Genomic DNA, 22,862 nt, shown 5'->3' on the forward strand with positions numbered 1-22,862 from the left:
GACGGGTAAATCAACCAGCTGAACTCTGTGGACTTTGGGGGAATGACAGGTCTGTAACCGCGGCAAGGCTCCGAGCTCTCACTGGTGCTGCTTATAGAGCCTCCTCCGACACACACTCACACTCCCCCGGGTGGGCGAGGCAAAGGACAGCAGCCATGAGTCCAATGCCTTCCCTCTCAGCCCCTCCAGAGGTCTAGGACATTACACAAACGACACCTCTGACAGTGCGATCCAGCTGTTTGTCTGATGTGACCCAGTGTCACAATGCGAGCACGGCCAAGTAGGCAAACAATACATATGATATGGTCTCGCCTGATATCGCTGTCCTCTGCCTTTGTTGACGAAGAATACCACAGCCAGGTGCAAGCTGAGTAGCCTGCATTGACACCGCACTCTTATGGTAACTGGTCCTACTGACAACTGGGATTTATAGTTTGAGGTGCAAATCTGAGGTGCATTCACAGTGGGAGGAGGTCCGAGGGAGTGTCAGGCTCCTGGTTCAGCATGAGGTCACTCGCTTTTGGTCCACTGACATCATTCTCTGTGTAAACCCTGTAGGAACTCAATAGGAGAGAGGGAAAAAGTTGTCCCTACAACTGGCCCCATAAATGGCAAGACCATGCATTTGCAGTTAGCATTTTCAGCTGTCATTTTACCAAAGCTGTTGGAGTTAAATGAGACACCCAGAAATGATTCATTCCAGAGATAAATTAAATGATATATCTGTTAATGATCAACCCCTTTATTGTTATATCGATTGGCACATCTGTGTGGACCTCCCACTCTTAATCTCAAGTCATTCTATAGATGGAAGGAAGGAAGAGGGTTCAATGGCTTGGAGGAGACTGCGATCCGGTCACCATGATACTGGTATATGTGTAGGTCAGAACGGATCTCCTCCTCCTCCTCCAGTATTGTTGAAATGAATGTGAAAGCTGTTTACTGCCTTGTTAAACTGTTTGATCTCTGCTCTGAAATACTTGTCACTTCTGCAGGAAGGACCCCCCCCCTCACACAATGCCTCGACACAGGAACCTAATATCACCCACACATGATTTATTCAGAGAGCAGCGGCTCAACGTTGATGTTTGCTCTTTGAAATCTTTTGTAAATGAAATCCAGGCTGTTTTTGCAGTGTATGTGCTTTCTTTTGTCGAGGAGTTATTTTTAATAACATAATGACTCAATTCAAATAATAATTCATGGCGTCAAATTATAGGAGAAGTTATCCTAAGATGCCTTTCATATAGAGGTCTAGACCGTACGAATTCTTAATATCCAACATTCCCCCTCCAGCAAGCGCTGGGGCTACGGTGGCAAGAGAAAACCCGTGGTTACCCATCAATGAACAGGCCTGCTGGATTGTAAAGTTGCTCCTAGGGCAAAGCCTCTGAAGTTGCTACCAACACGTGTTGTTTCAGGACAGAGACCACAAACGGACTCAAAACATGATGCGCAGTGATGCGGGACGACCAGAAAGTGACACAAAGGAACACGAAGAGGGTCGTAAAACACAAAAACGAGATGGTGTTCCTAAGAGATAAAAAGCGTCTACGAAAAAGAGAAAGAATTATAAATGAGACACTTAAACGTCAAGGAAGATGACAGGACAATGTCTCTTTGAATCTGTGGCTCTTGCACCATCTGCATAACTTACGTCTGTGCTCAGGGCCCAAGGTCTCATAACATGTTCAGGAGTTCTCAATTACCACAACAGACTGGACTTAAACTTACCGTTGGACCGAAGAGCATCACTCTGAGCATTCAAGGTCAGTTAACGGTGTGTTTGAGTGCTGAGAGGTAAATCCACCTCCGCTTTGTAGACGAAAAAGAGATTGAGGTGTGGAAGAAAGGTCGCACTGTAACGAATGTAACAAGACAGTAGCTGTGACAGCTACATAAGTGTGTGTGTGTGTGTTTGTGTTGGCAGGGTGGCTGTTGTCCAGTGATTATAGAGCTTTCCAAATATCTCTCGCCTCATTACATCTGCGGCGACGGGGATCCGTGCATCCAAGCGCTGACCCAGGCCAAAGTTCACTTGCTGTTTCCCAGTAAGCGTGTGTGTGGTGGGACACAGCGAGGCGCCGAGGGTGAGATACACGATGACAGAACAAGTGTTTGAGTGTGAGGGAGAGGAAGAGGGAGGGATGAGCACCCCTATCTAGGTTGGGACTGGCGGTCCAGCTACAGATGAGGCACACTATCGCTGAGCCTTTGTTTCTCTCAGGGTCTTTAAAGGGTCACTTCAGTCACATACTACTCTTTTCTCAGTTGCTTCTGACCAATACAGTAGGTTAGAGACTTGGTTGTACAACTCAAATATGGTAAATGCAAATGACAAAAACCAGGAAGCATAAGGATGTCAAATTAAGGAAAAGAAAAACAAAACGGACTAAGTGTGGTTTGGATGAAAACGGGCCATTACTCAACCGATGTCTCTGTGGTTTTGAAGCCTCAAGTTGGGCATTTTGGCCGCAACTATCTTGGCTTTTAAGGAACTGGTAGTGACGTGAAATGTTGGGGCTAAATACTACTGCATGCCGACACTTGAAAAGTTCATGAAGCGTGCTGTGAAAAGGTCAAAGTTGGTTAACCAAAACATGGAAAACTCCCAGACTGCATACTCCTCTTTATGGTTTATTTGACTCATTTATTAAATGAATATCATGCGGTATTGAAGAAAGAAACAAGCGCACATTGTTGTTGAATAAACCTTTATTACAGCACACAAAAAAAGAACAAATTTAGGAAAACACCATCTGAGTCTCACTGAGAACAATGGCAAGGGTAAAGCAAGGATTCCTTTGGATATTAAAATGTACCATCTCTCCACTTCTGGGGAAGGCCAGAATCCTCATTGAAATGATCATTGGTTTTAATTTGTTTTGCGCCAAATCAAAAGATCACAGAGTTTTGATTTTCTCAAATTCAATCAATTGAAATTGACTTTAAATGCAGAGTGCCAGGGCTTTATTCCAGGTTCTAAAGTATATTGTCCCATGTGTTACGATCTACAGTATATACAGCTAATGAGCAACAGCAAACATGCAGTGTTTTCTATTACCATGAGGATTTGTGAATTGCTTCATACTAACCAAAGTATCTGGCCAGTGGTCAAATTTTGATACTGGAGGCAGTAGGAAACCATTCATCAACAACATATTTGACTGTTAGAAGCCAATGCACCGCCATGCACACACCTCCAAACTAGGATCACCGGTTTAAACCCATGAGCAGAACCCAACAGGAGGCGTGTGCTCGGAGACCCTTTGACAAAAACTGAATATGGATGTGTCCTTTATTTTGGAAAACATTGATGAGCATTTCGATTACCTCTCGGAGCACGCTTTAAATACTCCATATTGGAATAGTACTGGGTCTAAGCTAGAACATTATAGAGCATTTTTGATAACCTAAACCATGCAAATGAGTGGAGAGAAGGTACGAACAAAAATAACTGAGCTCCGCAAACTACTCAACCGTGTTCACCAGGTAAGCAACAAACGCAAACTCTTATTAACATATTTACCAAGGTGTAGATGGAGGTCCATATCAGTGTCAACCTCCAACTCTGCAGACTGCTGCAATATTTTCTTTACAAAATATGCAGTATATACATTTTCATTTACAAGAAAATTTTAAAAAAGGCGGAACAAAAAGATTTCAGTGCAAAACTGCCTGCTGAAAAAGGACCACAGACCCAAAACATAAACAGAATAGAAACTGTTGCATTACAAAATGTCATCAGTCATCTGCAGGAATTTAAATAAACATCAATCTGCCCGCAAGACTGGAAAGCCACCAATTCATTATTGCTGTGCTTTGGAAATATACATGGGTTATTTGATTCTAAAGCTTAATTTCATCCTGAGAAACAAAAAGAAAGAATTAAGTATGAAATGTATTGAACTGTTTTTATATGTATGTAAGCTTTGACTGGTACTGTGTATATTTATATATATTCCACAATAACAGAATTTCCTATGTGGGCCAGTAGTTTGAGTTGTAAGACAAAACTCCAGTTAATGTCACTCAAATAGTTTCCTTACCCAACAAGTGACAGGATTTACAGAGGGAGGATGAGGGCTTGCAGTGATGTCCCCCTCGCGCCCGACACTAGTACACGAGTACAGCGGTGATAGCGGACTGACAGAGGTAACATTGATATGCCAGTTGGCCTGTGGGTGTTCTGACTCTATTAACGTTGACACATGCACGCATGCTTACCGCATGAATATGCCAACGTTAGCATGATAATGTTGTTAGCAAACAAAGATTAACATTCGCTAAAATTATAGAGGTCTTCTGTTCTACCAACTTTAATTGAATTGAATTTATTTGTTTGTTTGTCACTGCGACACCAATCCCAAATCCTCCTCATGTCCTTGGAGCCTTTGCTGACGACCATCTTCATTGGATTATTTGGTAACTTTCGGTGTTGTCAAAGATGGACCAATCCTCAAAAAGACACTTTTCAGATCTTCAGCTTGGTTTCTTGTGTGCAGAGAACATGTGACTAATTAAACTCGCATCGGGGTGTCAAAGACTCATCCCCCCCTGTCTCAATTCATTGGTCTACATGCTCAATGGAAGTCAGAAATGTGCTATTTTATCAATCAGTCTTTTGAGATGACACAGCAACAACAGTCCGAGTACAAGGACAATGAGTTGAACTTCCTCTGATAATCAATTCACTCATTATTACTTTAATGAATACATTATTAAACACATTAAGTACAATTTAAAAATCAATAAAAAATAATTGAATGTTGGGGACACAGCCACGGAATGAGGGAAATGTATATAATGTTTATTTGATAGAGTGCCACTGCACTCTACATTGTTAGTGTCCACTGTTTTCCAACTGTGATGACGGAGCTCATTTGTCGTCATTTCCTGTGGTTCGTCATCAGAGGACAACGCTGGCTCCCCCCGCCGTAGGAGAGGGTGTCATGGCGTGCCATAACTTATAATATCTAATCGATGTTGAAAGTTGGCGTGGTAGAATGATGAATGTATTACATGCTTTTTCTTCAATTGACTTGTACTCTGAGTCCAGTAAATTGTTTAGTATATTGTGTTATTTACATTGAGTGTAATGTCTGTGTGGGTGTTCGTGTGTGTGGTCCCTGCATGCCTTGGACAGGGACGCTATTGCTGTGCCTCTATGTATGTGTGCGTGTGTAAGTGGCATATCCGTCCCTTTCAGTTTTCACTTTATTAGATGTGTGAATATCTCCATCCTCTGTGCGCGTCTCAGCAGTTTGTTGTGTGCATGAGACAAGAAGCACACATGTTTTAGGAGGACATTCCATTGACCAGACTCCTCAGCTGTTTGACCACAGTCTCTATCAGTTTCTGTTTGTCTCTATCGTTCTTCCTGAACTGAGAGAAGATGTTGTTCTTCTTACTGGTGTCCTTCATCCTGGAGAGAGACAAAGAGAGACTAAATATTTATATATAGAGTGTGCAGAGGGGTGAACTAAAAAATCCTCAATTGGTGATGATGGAAGATTTCTCCACATTTAGAGAACTTATTTACTTAACTAATAGGTATCTTGATGAAACTTTGATTACTTCTATTAAGACAATACTCTTATTTTTCCTGAAAAAAGTCTAAAGACAATTCTTTTTGTATTAGGAGTTTTCTGAAATGTATTTTAAAGTGACCGAGAGCTCCAGGTTCAGGAGTTTGTTCAACTATGTTTGAATGCAGTAAAGACAACAATGCATGTTGACTACATGTGGACTGTGTACATCTGAAAGTGTCACTTCAATAAGTAAACAGTTACATTTTAGTTATTTTTTTCCACTTATTATTTAACAGACTAAACAAAGTGATTGATTTAATATACAGTATAAATAGATCAAAGTTGAAATATTATATATATATATATATATGTTTCTTTTGTAGAGATTCGGCATGATTCCTTGTTCTTAGCCGTACCACTGAGATTCTGGCTCAACCCACTTATTAACCCAATTATGCGCACACATTATTTTGGTTAAGTAAGGTGCAAACTAACTAACTATAATCTAATTTTGAAAACGAGACTTTAAGTCACTATTGTGATGAGTTACAGAGGAGGTAGAGCCACGTTCATGAGAGCATGCAGAGACCAAGAAGAAGCAGAGAGGAAGCTGCACCTACCCCCTGTAGACTCTGAGCCGCACAGAAAAACAACAGAGAGGAGATTTAGACACTAATTCATAGGCTTCTCGGAAATGCTATAACATAAACTGCAGCCAGTGACATGTTCACACGTTTCCACAACATACCCAGAATGCTCTGCTCCATAGAATACCATAGCGACAATAATTTCATCAGAACAAAACATGACCCATTCAAATGGTAATGTCAGATGTTTTGTGGAAATCTGATATGTTAAGCTAAATACATATTCATTTTCCATGTGTATTCCATGAATGGGAAATTGGGTTTTTTCCCAGTCTTCCAGGACAGATGGGAACCTGTTGACTACTGTTAAGTCAAGCATCCTGGCCTAATCATTTTCTGGTTCAAAGGACAGTTGAGACCCCCCCCCCCCCCCCCCCGTCACCCCACACTTCACCTTCACTTTACCAGCACACCTACATCAGCACAATCCGGCCTGCACAAAAAGTGATTGAATTATTGTATTATTGTCCTCATATCAGCTGCACTTACTTCTCCAGCAGGGCCAGGGCGGTGGCTGGGTTCACCCTCAGGTATTTGGAGGTTGGTTGGCCGTAGTCTGCCAGGTAAGTAGACCAGTCCCACACCATGAACAGATCCAGGAGCTATAGAACACACAGAGATGTGCAACATAACAGGTTTGAACTGAGATTGGTCCGTCTGCCAACCCAACACTAACTCATTTCTCCTGGGAAGTTTCCCAGCTTTTTAGATCCTGCGGCATTGCGCATATGGGGCTCAAACAGGAAGCTGATCCTATTTCAATCTGCATACATTTTTATGCTAAGTTCCTCTTTCTTTAACCTCTGACTTGGTGTTTCCAGACACCAAGTCAGAGGTGAACATGTTCAAATGTGGGGAGGAGTGTGACAGATGAAAATGTTGTGACATCTTTTGCTAAAAAAAAAAATCAATAAACTGGACCCTTATGCAGACCCTTGCTGGGTGTTGAAGAGACGCTTTCCTCATACACATGAAAAAATACCAAGCTGGTTATGTTATGTCCTTTGGAGGCAGTTTTTGTACGTTTTAGAGGGGGGGAGGGGGTCCCTCTCGACGGAGGGCTACGTGCCATGTGTCCATGACCTGAGCAGGATGGAATGGAGGGAGGACGTCTCCTTTTAGGTTACAGTAGGGATGGCTGTGCTGGAGTCACGTCCGACTGTGTGAAGACGGTGAACACTTGTGTATCCTTGAAGAGAGGAAGGGAGGTTCTACTGCTTAACATGATTAGTGTTAAGTGTGAACAGGAACATTCAAAATGACCTCCCCATAACCCTGGGTTAACCTCATGGAGCTGCCCCCCACCACACACACACACACACACACACACACACACACACACACACACACACACACACACACACACACACACACACACACACACACACACACACACACACACACACACACACACACACACACACACACACACACAGTGTATGCTAATGTCAAAGGGTGAAACAGCTGGGTGTTTGGGTCATGTTGAAAGAGCAGTGAAAGAACAGCTTAGTGATAATGGCATTATTCAGCGCACTGAGAGACAGAGGGACTCGGCAACAAAGCCATTCTTCTCACCTGGAGCCATCTCCCTCTGCAACACTTCCAGCTCCCGACAGAACCCGGCTGCTGTGCTACCAGCCGGCTTTCAAGCACTACTAGTCACTAGTTTGTTTTGCGCACGCACGCACGCCATTTGGATACCGGAATAGACATCCAATTTTCTTTTTCTTTTTTTTTCTTTTTTTACGTAAAGCATTGTTGATAAGAATCTCAATTTGGTCTTTGAAGAATTGTGAATACGATGTAAAGAGAACAGGACATTTCACATTGGAAATGTCATGAATAGTTATTTACTGTTATACGGATCTCTGGCAGGGCTCCAACGATCACTGCATGCTCATATTTCCAAGCATACAGTGCAGTTCTCGATACCCTTGTTTATTGCCTTCTACCATATTTTAATAACAAATTAGAAACCAAGTGTCGTCAACATGACTTAAAGTAGAGCTTAATGGGTTGAAGGCGGTTATTGGTATCAAACTGAGGCTTATACAACCAATACTAATCATAATAAAGTCATTTTCATTCAAACTGCAGCCAGATCAATATGTAAAAGGAATGGTTTTTAAAGAGGAGAGGATTGTTTGCTGTGTGCAGTATGTATGATATAAAAGATAATGCAGCCTGTGGAGGGTGGAACCTCTTCTCCATCCAACCCCACCTGGGGGATCTCATCCCTACTCCACTCTGTCACATACGTCTGACAGTGTAGACGACAATCAGGGGGATCTAGTAGGACTCGGCTGGGCGAGCTGGGTCATGTTATCATAAGAGTCAAATGGTAAACATTTCTAGGAAATATTCAGCTTTTGACATGTGCGAGATAAAATACTGCTTCTTTCAATGGAGTGAGGTAGCTTTGAGGGGAGCATTTAACAGCTTTCCTTTCACACCTAACTCAGCAAATTAGTTAATTTTTTATTTTACAGAACCAGAGTTGGTCATGGTTGGAGGACAGGCCAAGAACATTTGATAGTTTTTATGGTATTTGTTTGAATTAAGTCTGTTTTCAAAAATGCTGAGTATGTTTTGAATGATAATATTGACTATTCTTTCAAATCCTGGTAACTTGTCAAAAATTGTATCTTAAGAAGAGGTAGCCATCCCATGTCACAGGGGACACATCTTGTTACTCGGCAACTTTTGAGCATTTAAGTACTGGTGCTTTTGGCAGTTTAATTTATAATAAATGACAAATTTGTTATGAATTACATATATACCTGCAAATACTATTATATTTTAGATGCTTTTGTATGTTGGTAAACAAGTAAAAATTAGGGCCAGGCAAGGTGACGCAATAATTAACGGCAACAATTATTTTACTGCTACTGTTAACGCAGTTGATAGTAACTTGCATCACCTAAAGTGCGTTTTATTTCTTCGACTGAGATTCTCCAAAGGGAATCAACTACAAACATGAACTTCAGACTAAAAAGCCCCTGCACAGTAAATCCCAGCTTTGTCCTTTTTGCTGGAGCACTTGACTCTAAAAGGGACACGTACTAAAGATAGATTATTGATAGATAATTAGACTACTGATGGACTGTTTATGCTGCTCCGTGATAAAATGTATATGTCAAAACATATGTCAGGGGTGCAAACTCATCAGGGATGAAAAAGGTGACAAAGATCCGAACCCCTTCGGGGAATATATATATATATATATATATATATTTGTTTTGCATATGCTTCAATGTTATTCCAGTAAAACACAAATAAGCTGCGGCTATTAAGCTCGGATGGTTATCAACTTTCACAACCCCTTTAACTTCTCTTTGATCCTTTTCCGAACAAGGTAAATGAGAAATGAAGCCAGTTCTTATTTTTGTTTTTACTTCTGTTTATTAGAATTTTACATGGATAACTCACAGAATCAACATTTGAAATACTTCCTACATAACTCCCTTCCCATTTGCCTCCCCCCACCCCAACCCAGCATCCCTTGATAGAAACACAACTAAATATTTAATTAAACATCTGCATACAATATTGAATTACACACAAAACAAAATAATATAAACATGTCAGGTACACTCTGTTAAAAAGGCAGAAAAATCTCATATCTTTTTTGCCTTCTTTGCCCGTACCAGTACTTCTAGTGTTTTTTCCGCTTCCGAGTGGTTACGTGCCTCAATTTGGCTTGCACGTCCTCCTCCACTGCAGTCTTCCTGCTTTGCTCACCACTGGTTGATGGCTGGCACTCTTCATGCCTCTTTTTTCTTCAACAAGGCCTTTTGTCTGCGAGCCTCGTCTGTTGTTCCTGCAGTGTGGATGTTCCTGCAGAGGACCTTATCAACCCTGGAGAGCTTCACATCATCTCTCTTGAACATCTGGATGGCTGTCTGACTCCTGGACCTGAGGGCATATGTGGTTGTCTGGATAGCATTGTAGGTTGCCATGCTCTTTTTAGTGCTTTTGTTGGTAATTATGTCTCCCATGGCACTAAATGATGACTCTACCATGGGTCCGTGGAAAAGTCAGTGGCAGCTTTTTCTGCATGTAGGCTTCTGTTGACATGTATGCAGTCTTCACTGTGTCGAGAAACTGCAGCACAATCGGATGACTTGGATTTTCTGCCTTCAGTTTCTCAGCCACGGGTCCGACATAAAGCTCCCTGAGAGGCAGCATTTTGTCCCTGAACTCCATCTCCATGAGCTTCTTTGGAGTGGCGTGAAGATGCTCAGCCTTGATAAAGCAGGCCATGAAATTGGTGACTACTCCAAGCTGCTTGTCATGCAGTTTGTGGACAAGGGTTTGGCTACCCTGGAACACCAACACATACTCCTTGAGGATGTCAAGGATGCCTAGGTAAACGCTCAGCTGGAGGTTAGTGTTGAGACTCTCGAACCAGAGTTTCTTCACCACCCTCTCTTTTCTGTCCTTACCAACTTGTGTCATTCCTTTTTTGGAGAGGTCCTGATGGAAATACTGGATCCTGGCCTTTGCCCGCTCACCAACACTACGGTCCTTGTAGATCTCCTGTAGGACGTCTTCATAAAGGATCTTGTCTGCCTGACTGAAGAATCCAAAGTACAGGACCTTGTATGCAGGCAACATTCGGAGAGTGCTGATCCCCACATCATAAGCCGAAAGCCATCGATGTGCCACAAACCGTTGTGGGTTCGTTCCATGAACGTCCATAAAGTCACAGATCAATCAGGTATTTCAACTGGTCTGAAGCCCACTGGTGGTCTGTGTGAAGGTCAGCGAAGAGCTGCTCGAGGTGGTGGCCGAAGGGGGCAGCAAACTGTTTGGCGGCATTGTGGATGTGGTGGCAAGAATCTCCATCAACATCCAAGAGGTTCTGGCAGTGCGTCCCTCTGATTCTGGTCTCCAGCCCAGACTTGCTCCCACGCATGACATTACAGGAGTCCATCATCATACTGATAAGGTTGGCAAAAGGAATTTTATGGTCATTGAAAAAGGTCACCAAGGCCGTTTTCAAATACTGAGCAGTGCCCTTTAGCCAAGGTGTTCAACTACCACATGCTTCAGCTCCTGATTGAAATAGCACACAAGAATGGACAACACCTTCTTATTGGAGTTTGATGTGCTCTCATCCAAGTTAATTGAGAATGGTGTTGACAGATGCTCTCAAACGTCCTCTCTGAGAAGGTGTGACCCAGGCCCTGGACCATCTTGTATGAGGCAGCAGTCCGGGACAGCTTCATGCCCGTCAAAGCTGGTTTATCCCGAGCCAGTGTCTGGGCAAGCTCAACAATGACAGGAGCTACAGATAGGGGGAGGGAATGTTCTGCAATGGTTCCAAGAACCAGTGCCCGGAAAAAAAAAATGTTTTAGTTAGTATTAGTATTAGTTAGTATTTCATATGATACCCCTTGCAAAGTACATCTAAATAATACTTTATAAAAAAACGATTTCCTTGTCTGCTTATCTAGGCTTAATACTTTAATGATCTATGATAACAACTGGCACATACTGGCTAACCAACACTCACTTCTGCATTTGCTACCCTTTCAAAGAGAGGTACTGGCACCTGGCACTCTTTCCCTCATCTGCTCAGGGCCAGGTATTGATGAGCTCTGCTGTGATGGGCCAGGCATTGATGAGCTCTGCTGTGACTGGCCCTAAGTTGTTGACACTAATATGCTACGTGTGGTCATAATACCCACCACCTTTTGGGTATGTTTTTCCGTTTTACAGTGTGCCAAAAGGGCATGGCAGCCCTTCGTAGAATAGTTTATCTCTTTGCAGCATAGGCTGCATCAGGCATGGCCTGGTTTGTCAATTTTTTTGAAAAACTGAGGGGTAACACATATTCTACTCCCTTCACATTGCTCTTAGAGTCTAGCTTCAGCCAGGACATGACCATTTGAACCTGACTCCTGCCTCTAGTTGAGCCACAGTAATGGCATCCTCCTCGTCAAAATCTCTCATTCTGAAAGCAAACTGAAGTGGGAGAGTGGTAAGTTTGCTAGCTAGGCTTTCATACTTAGGACAACTCAAACGTGCTTTACATTGCTATAAATAGGCATATTATTAACAGTATTAACAGTAAAGGTATAAAAAGGCATTTAAAAACTTGGCTAGCTAACTACGTTGGCAAGCTAAAAGAAAGGTCTAACTTGACAAGTTAATCTTAACAACTGCATAATTACTTCAGAAACAGATTGCTTACCGTAAAACGAGTGCATCTCACTGAAGTGTTGTAACGTTGTATCTCACTGGACAGCCGGGCATGAAGTACTGTTGTAAACAATTTTTTCTATCTTTTTGCTAACGGGACGTGACGGTACTTTTCAACGCGTAATTTCGCCTCGCGATCATGAAACGTAAAAAACAAATAATGATCAAATAAAATACATATTAATATGTATCTACTGATCTGTGCTTTAAATGTAATTTTTATATGATTACAATCATTCCAAACATTTTTATAATCATAATTGCTGAATTTGACCATGTCGTGTTCAAACAGAGAGGTGACTCGCAAGATGAGGCAGCGACGAGCTGCGCCTCATCTCAGATTGTGCAATCCCCCACACACTGGGTTGAGTGCATGCCTTTTGCTTTCTCATTGTTTGTCATCACTGAAATATTTGTATAAACTTTTATTATATGTCCTTTGTATCCATAGAATAGATCATGTATTTACATTACATTACATTACATTACATGTCATTTAGCTGACGCTTTTATCCAAAGCGACGTACAATAAGTGCATTCAACCATAGGGTACAAACTCAGGAGAACAAGAAACAAGAAAGTGCAATTTCCTCAAATAAGCGAATTTACAATTTGCTATAGATGAGTGACGTCACAAGTACAATTTAAGTGCTGCAATTTGTTAGTCTTTAGTCGAGGTAGAGTCTGAAGAGGTGTGTCTTTAGTTTGCGGCGGAAGATGTGAAGGCTCTCTGCGGTCCTGATGTCTTCAGAGAGCGCGTTCCACCATTTCGGCGCAAGGACAGCGAAGAGTCGAGACCTAGTCGAGTGTTTTGCTCTCAGTGAGGGAGGGACGAGTAGTTTTGCAGATGCAGAGCGGAGAGTGCGGGTTGGGATGTAGGGTTTGACCATGTCCTGGATGTAAGCTGGACCCGATCCATTCACAGCATGGTACGTGAGCACCAGTGTTTTGAACTGGATGCGGGCGGCCACCGGTAGCCAGTGAAGAGAGCGGAGGAGTGGAGTAGTGTGGGAGAATTTCGGAAGGTTGAAGACCAGTCGAGCTGCTGCATTCTGAATGAGCTGCAGAGGTCGAATGGCGGTGGCAGGGAGACCTGCCAGGAGGGAGTTGCAGTAGTCCAGGCGGGAGATGACAAGAGCCTGAATCAGTACCTGCGCTGCCTTCTGAGTGAGAAGGGGACGTATTCTCCTGATGTTGTAGAGCGTGTATCTACAGGATCGCGTTGTCGCAGTGATGTTGGGAGTCAGGGAGAGTTGGTTGTCGAGTGTGACGCCGAGGTTCTTAGCAGTCGAAGTGGGCGTTAGCACAGAGTTTCCAAAGTTGACTGTCAGGTCCTGGGTAAGCGAATCGTTTCCGGGAAAGAGAAGTAGTTCAGTCTTGTCGGGGTTGATTTTCAGATGGTGGGCGGACATCCACTGAGAGATGTCAGTTAGACAGGCAGAGATCCGAGCCGCCACCTGGGTGTCCGAGCGAGGGAAGGAGAGAATTAGTTGGGTGTCATCGGCATAGCTGTGGTAAGAGAAGCCATGCGAGCGAATGACAGCGCCAAGAGAGTTGGTGTAAAGCGAAAACAGGAGGGGACCCAGCACGGAACCCTGAGGAACTCCAGTAGTAAGAGGACACGGTTCCGACACAGATCCTCGCCAGGTTACCCGGTAGGTGCGGCCATCGAGGTAGGACGAGAGAAGGGAGAGAGCAGAGCCTGTGACACCAAGTTCTTGAAGGGAGGAAATAAGGATCTGGTGGTTGACCGTGTCAAATGCAGCAGAGAGGTCCAGAAGGATGAGGACAGAGGAGAGAGAGGCGGCTCTAGCAGTGTGGAGTTGCTCAGAGACAGCAAGGAGAGCAGTCTCTGTAGAGTGGCCTGCCTTGAAACCTGACTGGTGGGGGTCAAGGAGGTTGTTACAGTGGAGATAAGAGGAGAGTTGATTAAAGATAGCACGTTCAAGGGTTTTGGACAAGAAGGGAAGAAGAGAGACCGGTCTGTAGTTGTTTTCTTCAGAAGGGTTGAGGGTGGGTTTCTTCAGGAGAGGGTTGACTCTTGCCTCCTTCAGAGAATTGGGAAAACAGCCAGATAACAGAGCGTTGTTGATGAGAAAGGTAAGGAACGGAAGAAGGTCAGGTGCGATAGATTGTAGAAGATGTGATGGAATGGGGTCAAGAGGGCAGGTGGTCGGACGGGCAGAGGTTACTAGGGTAAGAATTTGGTTAGGAGAGAGGGCGGTGAAAGAGGGAAGTGAGGGCGAAAGAGGTGAGGTCGGTGGGACGCGAGAAGTAGGTGGTGGGTTTGAGAAGGAGGAGCGTATGTCAGCTATTTTCTTGGTGAAGTAGTTGACAAAGTCTCCCGGAAGAAGGGTGGAGGGGGGAGGAGGGGTAGGGGGTTCGAGGAGATTGGAGAAGATCGAGAAGAGTTTTTTGGGGTTAGAGAATGAGGATTCGATTTTGGACTGGTAGAAAGAGCTTTTGGCAGCAGAGATAGAGGCAGAGAACGAGGAGAGGAGAGATTGAAATTCAAGCAGGTCGTCAGGTCGTTTATATTTACGCCATCTCCTTTCCGACGCTCGCATGGTGGCTCTAATGGCACGGACCGGTTGGGACAGCCACGGAGCCGGAGGGGATTTGCCAGTCCGTCGTGTCGTAAGAGGGCAGAGAGAGTCTAGAGAGGAGGAAAGAGATGAGAGGAGAGTCTCTGCAGCAGCGTTCGGATGCAAGAGTGAGAAGGAGTCAGTTGAAGGGAGAGCTGATAGAACAGAGGATGCCAGCGAGGAGGGAGAGAGGGAGCGAATATTGCGACGAGCCGGTATAGAGTTAGTCAATGAAGGAGGTTTGTTAGTTATAGAGAGTGGAAGGGAGTAAGAGATGAAGAAGTGATCAGACACATGAAGTGGAGTTACAGAGAGGTTAGTGGTAGAGCAGTTTCTAGTAAAGATGTAGTCAAGGTGATTGCCGGCTTTGTGAGTAGGAGGAGAGGGACTGAGTGACAGAGCGAAGGAAGAAAGTAGGTGTACGAGGTCAGATGACTTCTCTGTCTGGATGTTGAAGTCACCCAGGAGGATGACCGGAGGACCATTTTCGGGGAAATTAGACAGGAGAATGTCCAATTCTTCCAAAAAATGACCTAAGGAGCCTGGCGGACGGTAGAGGACAATGATGGTTAATTGTACCGGGTGAGTGATTGTTACAGCATGGAATTCATTTCAAGTATGTAAGCTATTTAGTCTTGCTGACCACAGTGAAAAAGCATATATGGAAGGCAAACCTAACCTCTGCCTCAATGAAGGGGGCGTGCAAGAGCCTGGAAGATGGACTTCCATTCCAGTGACGTTATAAATAAATAATGGGAGACCAATGCCAGAGCTTAAAGGTTTGCTTCAAACAACGGGACATAAGATAACTCGATCGACTACTCACATTCAAAGACAAATGGCTTTGGAAATGTTTGGAATCTCAAGAATAGATTTCGCTTTGGACGAACAGAATAAATATTAGCAAGAGGGAGGGGGCTTCTCACCCCTCATTCACTAACATTACATTGATATCAGAGTAAGCCTTTGATTTCTCCGTTGATTTCCCATTATTTATTTTTATTTTTTAATCTGAAGGTAAGGTAGGTACATTTGTCATTTTCTCGCTTAGATTTTCCAAAAGTTCCCGAAATATAGACACTGTACTATCCGATAGCACCGTTATAGTAACCAGCAAAAATGGTTGATGTGATTTGCGAGCCGTCTGTCAGCCAACTGTCTGACATTAGCACGTTAGCCTACGGTAGAAAGACTGACGTTTTTGCAGCGTACCAACGTCACTCCTGTCTATTACGGCATCTAGGCAGCTATAGACCCCAAGATGACATGATGACACGAGTTGGCCAAACGAAAAAGCTTGAAAAAAATATTCATGACAGCTTGCGTTCACAGATTACTTGGAGGACCGGACCCCCCCCCCCCCCCCCAAAAAAAACATTTTTATTGCAGATCTAGATGAATCACACAAATGACCTAGTTTGAAACCAAAACGGCAAATTTCGCCCCAAGTTTCACCCCTGATATGTACAATATGTTGGTTAAAAAAATGAGAAAACAGAAAAATAATATTGGATGCAGAAACAGCATCTCCATCTCATATAAAAAATTGATAGGTTATCTAAATATAAATATGCATGTTTCAAGTTGTATGAAATACGATTTGGTATATATGTAGCAGCAGAAACCCATCAGAGTGCTTTGCTGACACCTCTGTTACACTAAATATTTGACTCCATCACTCAAAATGGTTTCAGGATAATGATCTAAAAAGCAGACATAGCTATGAAATCCAAAGCCGTGAAATGGGGAGAAAGTAAAGGGATAACCTCTGGGTAACCTCAGCCGGTGGATGCCTTTCAAACTCTTTACCTGAGGCTAGGATTAACATGTCAACCAGGCAGCCAAAAAGGAACATGGATGCATGTTGTCTGATGAGATGCATCACAGGACACGAAGCCCTAGGTAGGGCTGTAGCTGCCACTGACAACACTCAGCTCAGCTCCTTGGGGGGAGGCTTCGGCAACAGGGTACAATGTTTATACATCATAGTTAAATAAAATATTAATTTACAAATCTTTTTTTTTCTACTGCCTCAGTTGTCCTGTTGACTTTGCATTAGACTTGATGATCTTTGTGGAAAGACAAAGCAATATGGTATTTGTGGGTTTTTACGTTGTTTCTGTCCAAAAGGAATTAAGTTTGTTACGATGACCAAAAGAGGTCTTGTAATGCAGTGGGGAATTTAATTAATTATCAGCGCCTATTGGAATTCCACATAAAAAGCGGCAAATATTCCCCTTAAGTTTTCAGTCTTCTTCAATGTTTTCAACAAACGTGCTCAGTATAGTGCTATGACCTGGACTGGATGCAAAGCCACGCCTCCACCCCAGGCTCAGATTAACAGATCAGCGCACACACACCAGTTAATGAGACCCGGCAACACTTTACATACCACTGGTGTTCACGACAGAAAGAAAGGCACAGGATTTGTTCTTGTGAATAGGAATTTTCTTGCACTGGTGAACCTTGAAAAAGAGGTGAAAGTTGAAAAGGTAATGCACAGACCGAAGTGGCAGCCAGTGAAACACAGTATGGTATTGAGAGGTGAGGTGTGAGACAGCTGAGAAGTGGAGTGGAAAATGATGGAAAAGGACAGAAGCCATAGAAAATTGAAACAAAATATTCATTATTAGTTCGTTCTGGCTTTGTTTTTTTATCATCTTTGTTTCCTGAATCAAAACTTGGCTGTAAACAGTTAAAAGCTGAATAATCCATTTGCCGTCACAGCCACTGTGGAGCCCACACTGTGACAAACTGCATCTTCTAAATAGATATTATCGAGTTAAACTGATTCAGTAGGGAAAACAGGGTAAAAAGGTAAAGAGCTTATTATAGCAAAAGCTACAAAATCACAGATTAAAAGTGAACCACCACATTACCTGGAGATCGAGAGGAAACATAACTGTTCAACACTATTCCTGTAAAGCTCCGTAGATCTTTGACTACGGTCACAGTGGTTCAAAATGAAAGATCTATTCATCTATATCTATACTGTATTACTAAGTTTATCGATGACAAGGCTCCACTAAAGAAGCCTGGAAATAAAGAAATAAAAAAACGAAAAGCGTAAATTAGAGCACAGTCTGGTCAGAGCTGGATGACGTAATTTGTACGTATGCGTTTGAGGGGCGAGACTTAGTCAAGGGCAAATACTGTATGTGTCAGTGGAGAGAAATACTCAGAATATTCAGTGGAACAACATGGCATCTTATTAAACCAGAGTATTGGAACTGGTTAGCTCTAACCCAGGGGTGCCAAGCTTAATCTCAGAGCGGACCAAAATTTAAAACTGTGACTATGTTTAGGGCCATAAAGGGTCCACATTTAATACATGGGACACAAGGGATATAGGACAAAGTGCAAAAGAATACATGTTTATGGGCAACATTGTTTTACGTAAAGACAAAGAATGTATTAAAGGAGACATTTCATGCTCATTTTAGGACTCATTCTTGCATTTACGGTTTCCACCTCCACACGTTCATATGCTTTGATATTAAAAAGCATATCATTTTCCTCGTATTGTCTAAGTGAATAGTGTATATAGTGTATCCCTATATTCTGAAACGTTCCGATTTAGCGCTTTTCTCTTTAAGCCCCCCCCCAAACCAGACCAATATTATTCCAACTTAATTCCAACATTCTATTGTTTGCAAGAAACAAAGTTGAGTGCGTCAGGAGGTGGGGGAGAGGGTTAAAAAAAACCAAAACTAATTCATTACAAGAATCAAAATAAAAAGTGTTTTTTTTCCCAGCATTTGAGGGTTGGTAAAAAAGCCGGACAGCCACATTAACTTATCAAAGTGGGATTTTTCATAATTTGACCCTTTTAATAAGGCAATAGACCCTTTCAAAAGTACCCAATAACATATGGTCAGAGCAGTATAGACCACCGTGACCAAACTTGGTGTATCAGAACTGTGTGTTATCCATCCTTTTGTATGGTTCTGAATGCTGGAGAATTACAGCAGAAGATCTCAACCTTCAGCTCCACAAACAAGGCAAACTGCTTTACCGCTCATGCTGGTAAGCAGATACTCTGCTTCCCACATGTCTTTGAAAGCTCCTGTTTTCAGAGAGCACTCTTCATTTTCCATTTCTTTTTGATGGCTTATTAAAATTAAATTAAAAGTTAGAGCTATAGTTAGAGTGTAGATGACTGCCGACCTTTGAGGAGTCCCTCATGGGACTCTTAGTTTCGGCCGTGTGCGTCCTGTTGTCCGGCGGGCCAGTCATGATCGACAAATTACTTTTTTTTGAGGGTTTGATATAATTGTACGGCGGGCCTTGAGTTTGACACGTCTTTTCTAAACACATGTCCTTAAAAAGGACAAGTGTCTTCCACACCATCCCCAGGCCATGATCGCATTGACAGCGTGACTCATTCAAAAAGTAGCTCTGTGTGCAAAAACAAATTTGCAACAATTTTGCATAAAAGCAGTCCATGAGGGATATCAGCACCAGATGACCCAATGTGAGGCTATAGCTACCCACAAAGACAGCAGTCATCCTGACAGCCGAATCATACAAAAAATACCATCCATCCAGCTTCTATACCGCTGCTCCATCAAGGGTCGCGGGGGTGCTGGAGTCGATCTCTGCTAGCATCGGGGGAGAGACGGGTAACAACCTGGACTGGTTGCCAGTCAATCGCAGTGGTGACATAGAGACCCTCTCCCCTTCACACACCTATGGGCAATTTTAGAGTCAACAATTAACCTATCCTGCATGTCTTTGGACTGTAGGAGGAAGCTGGAGGACCCGGAGAGAACCCATGCATTCAAACTCAACCCAGAAAGCTGTGTGTGTGGGTGGGGAGGAAGGGAGGGGGGGTGGTCTGAACCAGTATAACCACCACATCACCATGCCGCACGGCAACTCAAATTAATATGTAAGTGCCAATAAGAATAACGTCAAGGTAAGTTGGTCCTCCTTGATCACGAATAACAATTTAATGAAATATCCAATTTGATATTTCATATTGAGTGGACACAATCAAGACACTACAGCATTTTGTATCCGTGCTTTTGACCATCAAATAACAGCTTGTTTGGCAATATTATATTCACAATATTTTCAAAACCCCACCAAATGTTGAGCAAACCTGCCTTTTTTCGGCACACTTTTCATCTACGAGCCAAATATTTTATTTTTATTTTATTTTTTTAACTTATGCAGAAATAGCCCAAATGAAGGGAAAAAATCAGTTAACACTGGAACAAGTATTGTCTTACTATTCATTAAGGTACACATAACAAAAGTAAGCTAGGAATTCAAAACATAACCATGAGACACATTTCAGAGAAATATTTTAATTAATATTAATGTTACTGTTGATCTCCTCTCTAAGGCGCTGTGAGACAGTTTACCTGTCGAAGATCGATGAAAGCCAGCTGGAGTGTGTCTCCTTGGAAGCCAGGGACAGGCTCGGAACTGGCAAACACTGACAGGAAACAGAAATAATCAAATACACCAACACAATAAAGTACACATAACAATGTCTCCTGGTCAGCTTCTTAGTGCCGGACCACATGTAAACACGATGGACGTAGCTGAAACACAGTTCATGAAAAAGTCCTGTAGCAGGGTTCCTTTACTTTCAACATGACATGTATTTGTACTTACATTCACACTGAATGACATCCAAGTTGAATTGTTGAATGGCCCCCATACTGATCTGTTTGAGGTCTGTGTCCAGCAGCATCTGCATCAGTGATGTGGACAGGTGCTTGCAGGCTGACATACAAGCCGTCTGGGCCACTTTACCCTACAGGAGGAGGGTTAGGGGAAAGGAGGTAGAGGAAGGCGGGATGAGAGGAAGGATGACGTGATGCAAAAGAGGAGGGACGGGTGGAAAGGTGTAGGAGAGATTAGGATAGGGATGAGAAGGACAGAAGAAGTTCATATATATGGACAAAGACCACTTGACTTTCAGCTAAACATTCTCTGAGACGGAAAAGTGAACAACAGAATCGGTTGGTGGTGCATCAAATAAGATTAAGAAGACAAAAGGGTGATTCGGTTTTCAACATTAAGTAGGTTACCTATGTGACACAAGTTACGAAGGTCATGTAAATGATGCATGTTTGCTTCGTAACGTACATCAGGAACTATTCAAACAAACAAAATCGATCATTGATCTTTGGCCTAGGGTGGTCTGGTACCACGTACACTTATGAACATCTTTATGTTCGAACGTGGTGTTTGTTATGGACAATCCGTGACTAGCGCACAAGTCCAGTAACAAACACCCGCTCGGGTTCAGATCAGGGAGGCCATTCCTCCCAATCACGCCTCTCCAGTTATCTCCATCGTCGCCCACGTGCGCATTGAAGTCTGCCAGTAGGACCATGGAGTCCCCTACTGGAGCCCCATGCAGGACTCCATTCAGGGTCTCCAAAAAGGCCAAATACTCTGAGCTGCTGTTTGGTGCATATGCACACACAACAATCAAAGAGTTTTCCCCCCCACCACCCGAAGGCGTAGGGAGGCGACCCTTTTTTCCACCGGGGTAAACTCCAATGTAGCAGCACTCAGCCGGGGACTTATGAGTATCCCCACACCCGCCTGGCGCCTCACACCATGGGCCACTCCGGAGTAGAATAGAGTCCATCCCTTATCCAGGAGTGTGGTTCCAGAGCCGAGGCTGCGCATAGAGGTAAGCCCCACCAGATCCAACTGATAACGCTCCACCTCCCGCACAAGCTCCGGCTCCTTCCCCCCCAGAGAGGTTGCGTTCCACGTCCCCAGAGCCAGCATCTGCCGCCCAGGTCTGTTCCGTCTAGACCCCCCACTGTCACTGCCAAGTGCATTAAAATTGCAAATTATTATTAGTCGTTTTTAAGTAATTAAAAATAAAAATAAGTTTTGTATTCATCCAGTACCAGAATGAGAAAATGTGTCCAAACGTTTGACTGGTATTGTACCAATTGTAATGTCCTCCCCAGAAAAAAAGAAATGCCAATTAAAGCAAGTAAAATTAGTCACTTGAGCAATGTCTTGTTGGCTGAACAAGATTGACATTGTACTTCAAGAGAGACGATGATTTGGGATAAGTGAATAATCATTACTGGCCAGCAAAATCTAGCAGCATTCAGAGGCTCTTCCCCTGTTGCTTTAGCTTTCAGCTGAGGTGGTTGCTGCTTGATCCAATGCAAAAACGTAAAAGAAGAACCAACGAGCCTGGAGTAGTGGAGCTTCCACAGTCAAACATTAGCATGCTTTTCATCTCCCTTTGGCCCTTAAAATGACAGCATAGTATTATAACAGCAAGACAGGAATACTCACCGACATCGACGCATGGTCATTGTTGTTATTCTGAGCAGAGACACCCCCAAACCAACCCAAAATGGCAGAGAGGAAGGGAAAGAGGGAAAGGACAGGAAAAGAAATGTGGCAACAATAAATGGACAGGAGGTGGTAAATTCAACTGGAGATATCGCGCATGCTTAACAAGCAAGGAATAAAACTGTTAGTAAAACAAATTTGTTACAGTACTGTTATTACCAGGGGTGTGGATCAGGGACAGGAGAGATTCTTGGAAAAATGGAAATAAGCTAGAACTCATTCAGGACATGATAAGAGATGGAGGAAAGAAGAGCAGGCAAGTGGTCCATTGAATGAGGAACTGAACAAGCTGTATTTGTCAGCTAAGCTGAACCAAAAAGCTTTTACTGATCCAGTCGTCAACACTGTTATGTGTTATATGTATTGACAAGTCGATAGCAGCGTACACGGTGTGCACAATTATTAGACAAGTTGTATATTTGAGGATTGTTTTTCATTATTGAACAACTACAGTGCTCTCGGTCAATCCAAAATAACAATAAACTCCAAACCTGAATATTTAAGAAAATAAAAGTGAGGTTTTAGCTTTCTTAGGAGAATATCTA

At 43.0% G+C, this 22,862-nt stretch overlaps 2 protein-coding genes across 12 annotated transcripts in view; both read right to left on the reverse strand.

Moving 5' to 3' along the window:
* Positions 1 to 2,700: 2,700 nt before the first annotated feature.
* The window catches only part of exoc6 (exocyst complex component 6), a 44,397-nt gene continuing 24,235 nt past the window's right edge, over positions 2,701 to 22,862 (reverse strand). For 4 of the 11 annotated variants that reach the window (XM_078103264.1, XM_078103265.1, XM_078103260.1 and 1 more), the window contains exons 20-24: positions 22,258 to 22,287; positions 20,596 to 20,737; positions 20,340 to 20,413; positions 6,668 to 6,780; positions 2,701 to 5,425 (exon numbers count right to left, since the gene is read on the reverse strand). In XM_078103264.1, the coding sequence (XP_077959390.1) occupies positions 5,299 to 5,425; positions 6,668 to 6,780; positions 20,340 to 20,413; positions 20,596 to 20,737; positions 22,258 to 22,287 (486 nt within the window). In that variant the 3' untranslated portion in view covers positions 2,701 to 5,298. Of the gene's footprint in view, positions 5,426 to 6,667; positions 6,781 to 20,339; positions 20,414 to 20,595; positions 21,770 to 22,257; positions 22,288 to 22,862 lie in introns of all 11 variants that reach the window. The other 7 variants (XM_078103257.1, XM_078103258.1, XM_078103263.1 and 4 more) reach the window with 2 other exon arrangements.
* On the reverse strand, positions 12,481 to 15,576 carry LOC144407997 (uncharacterized; the record flags this gene model as incomplete). Its single annotated transcript, XM_078103280.1, has 1 exon — positions 12,481 to 15,576. A coding segment is annotated over one exon (2,523 nt), but the record flags the coding sequence as incomplete, so codon positions are not given.

The sequence above is a fragment of the Gasterosteus aculeatus genome, chromosome 5, assembly GCF_964276395.1.
Source record: "Gasterosteus aculeatus chromosome 5, fGasAcu3.hap1.1, whole genome shotgun sequence".
In the NCBI taxonomy this organism is placed as follows: Eukaryota; Metazoa; Chordata; class Actinopteri; order Perciformes; family Gasterosteidae; genus Gasterosteus; species Gasterosteus aculeatus.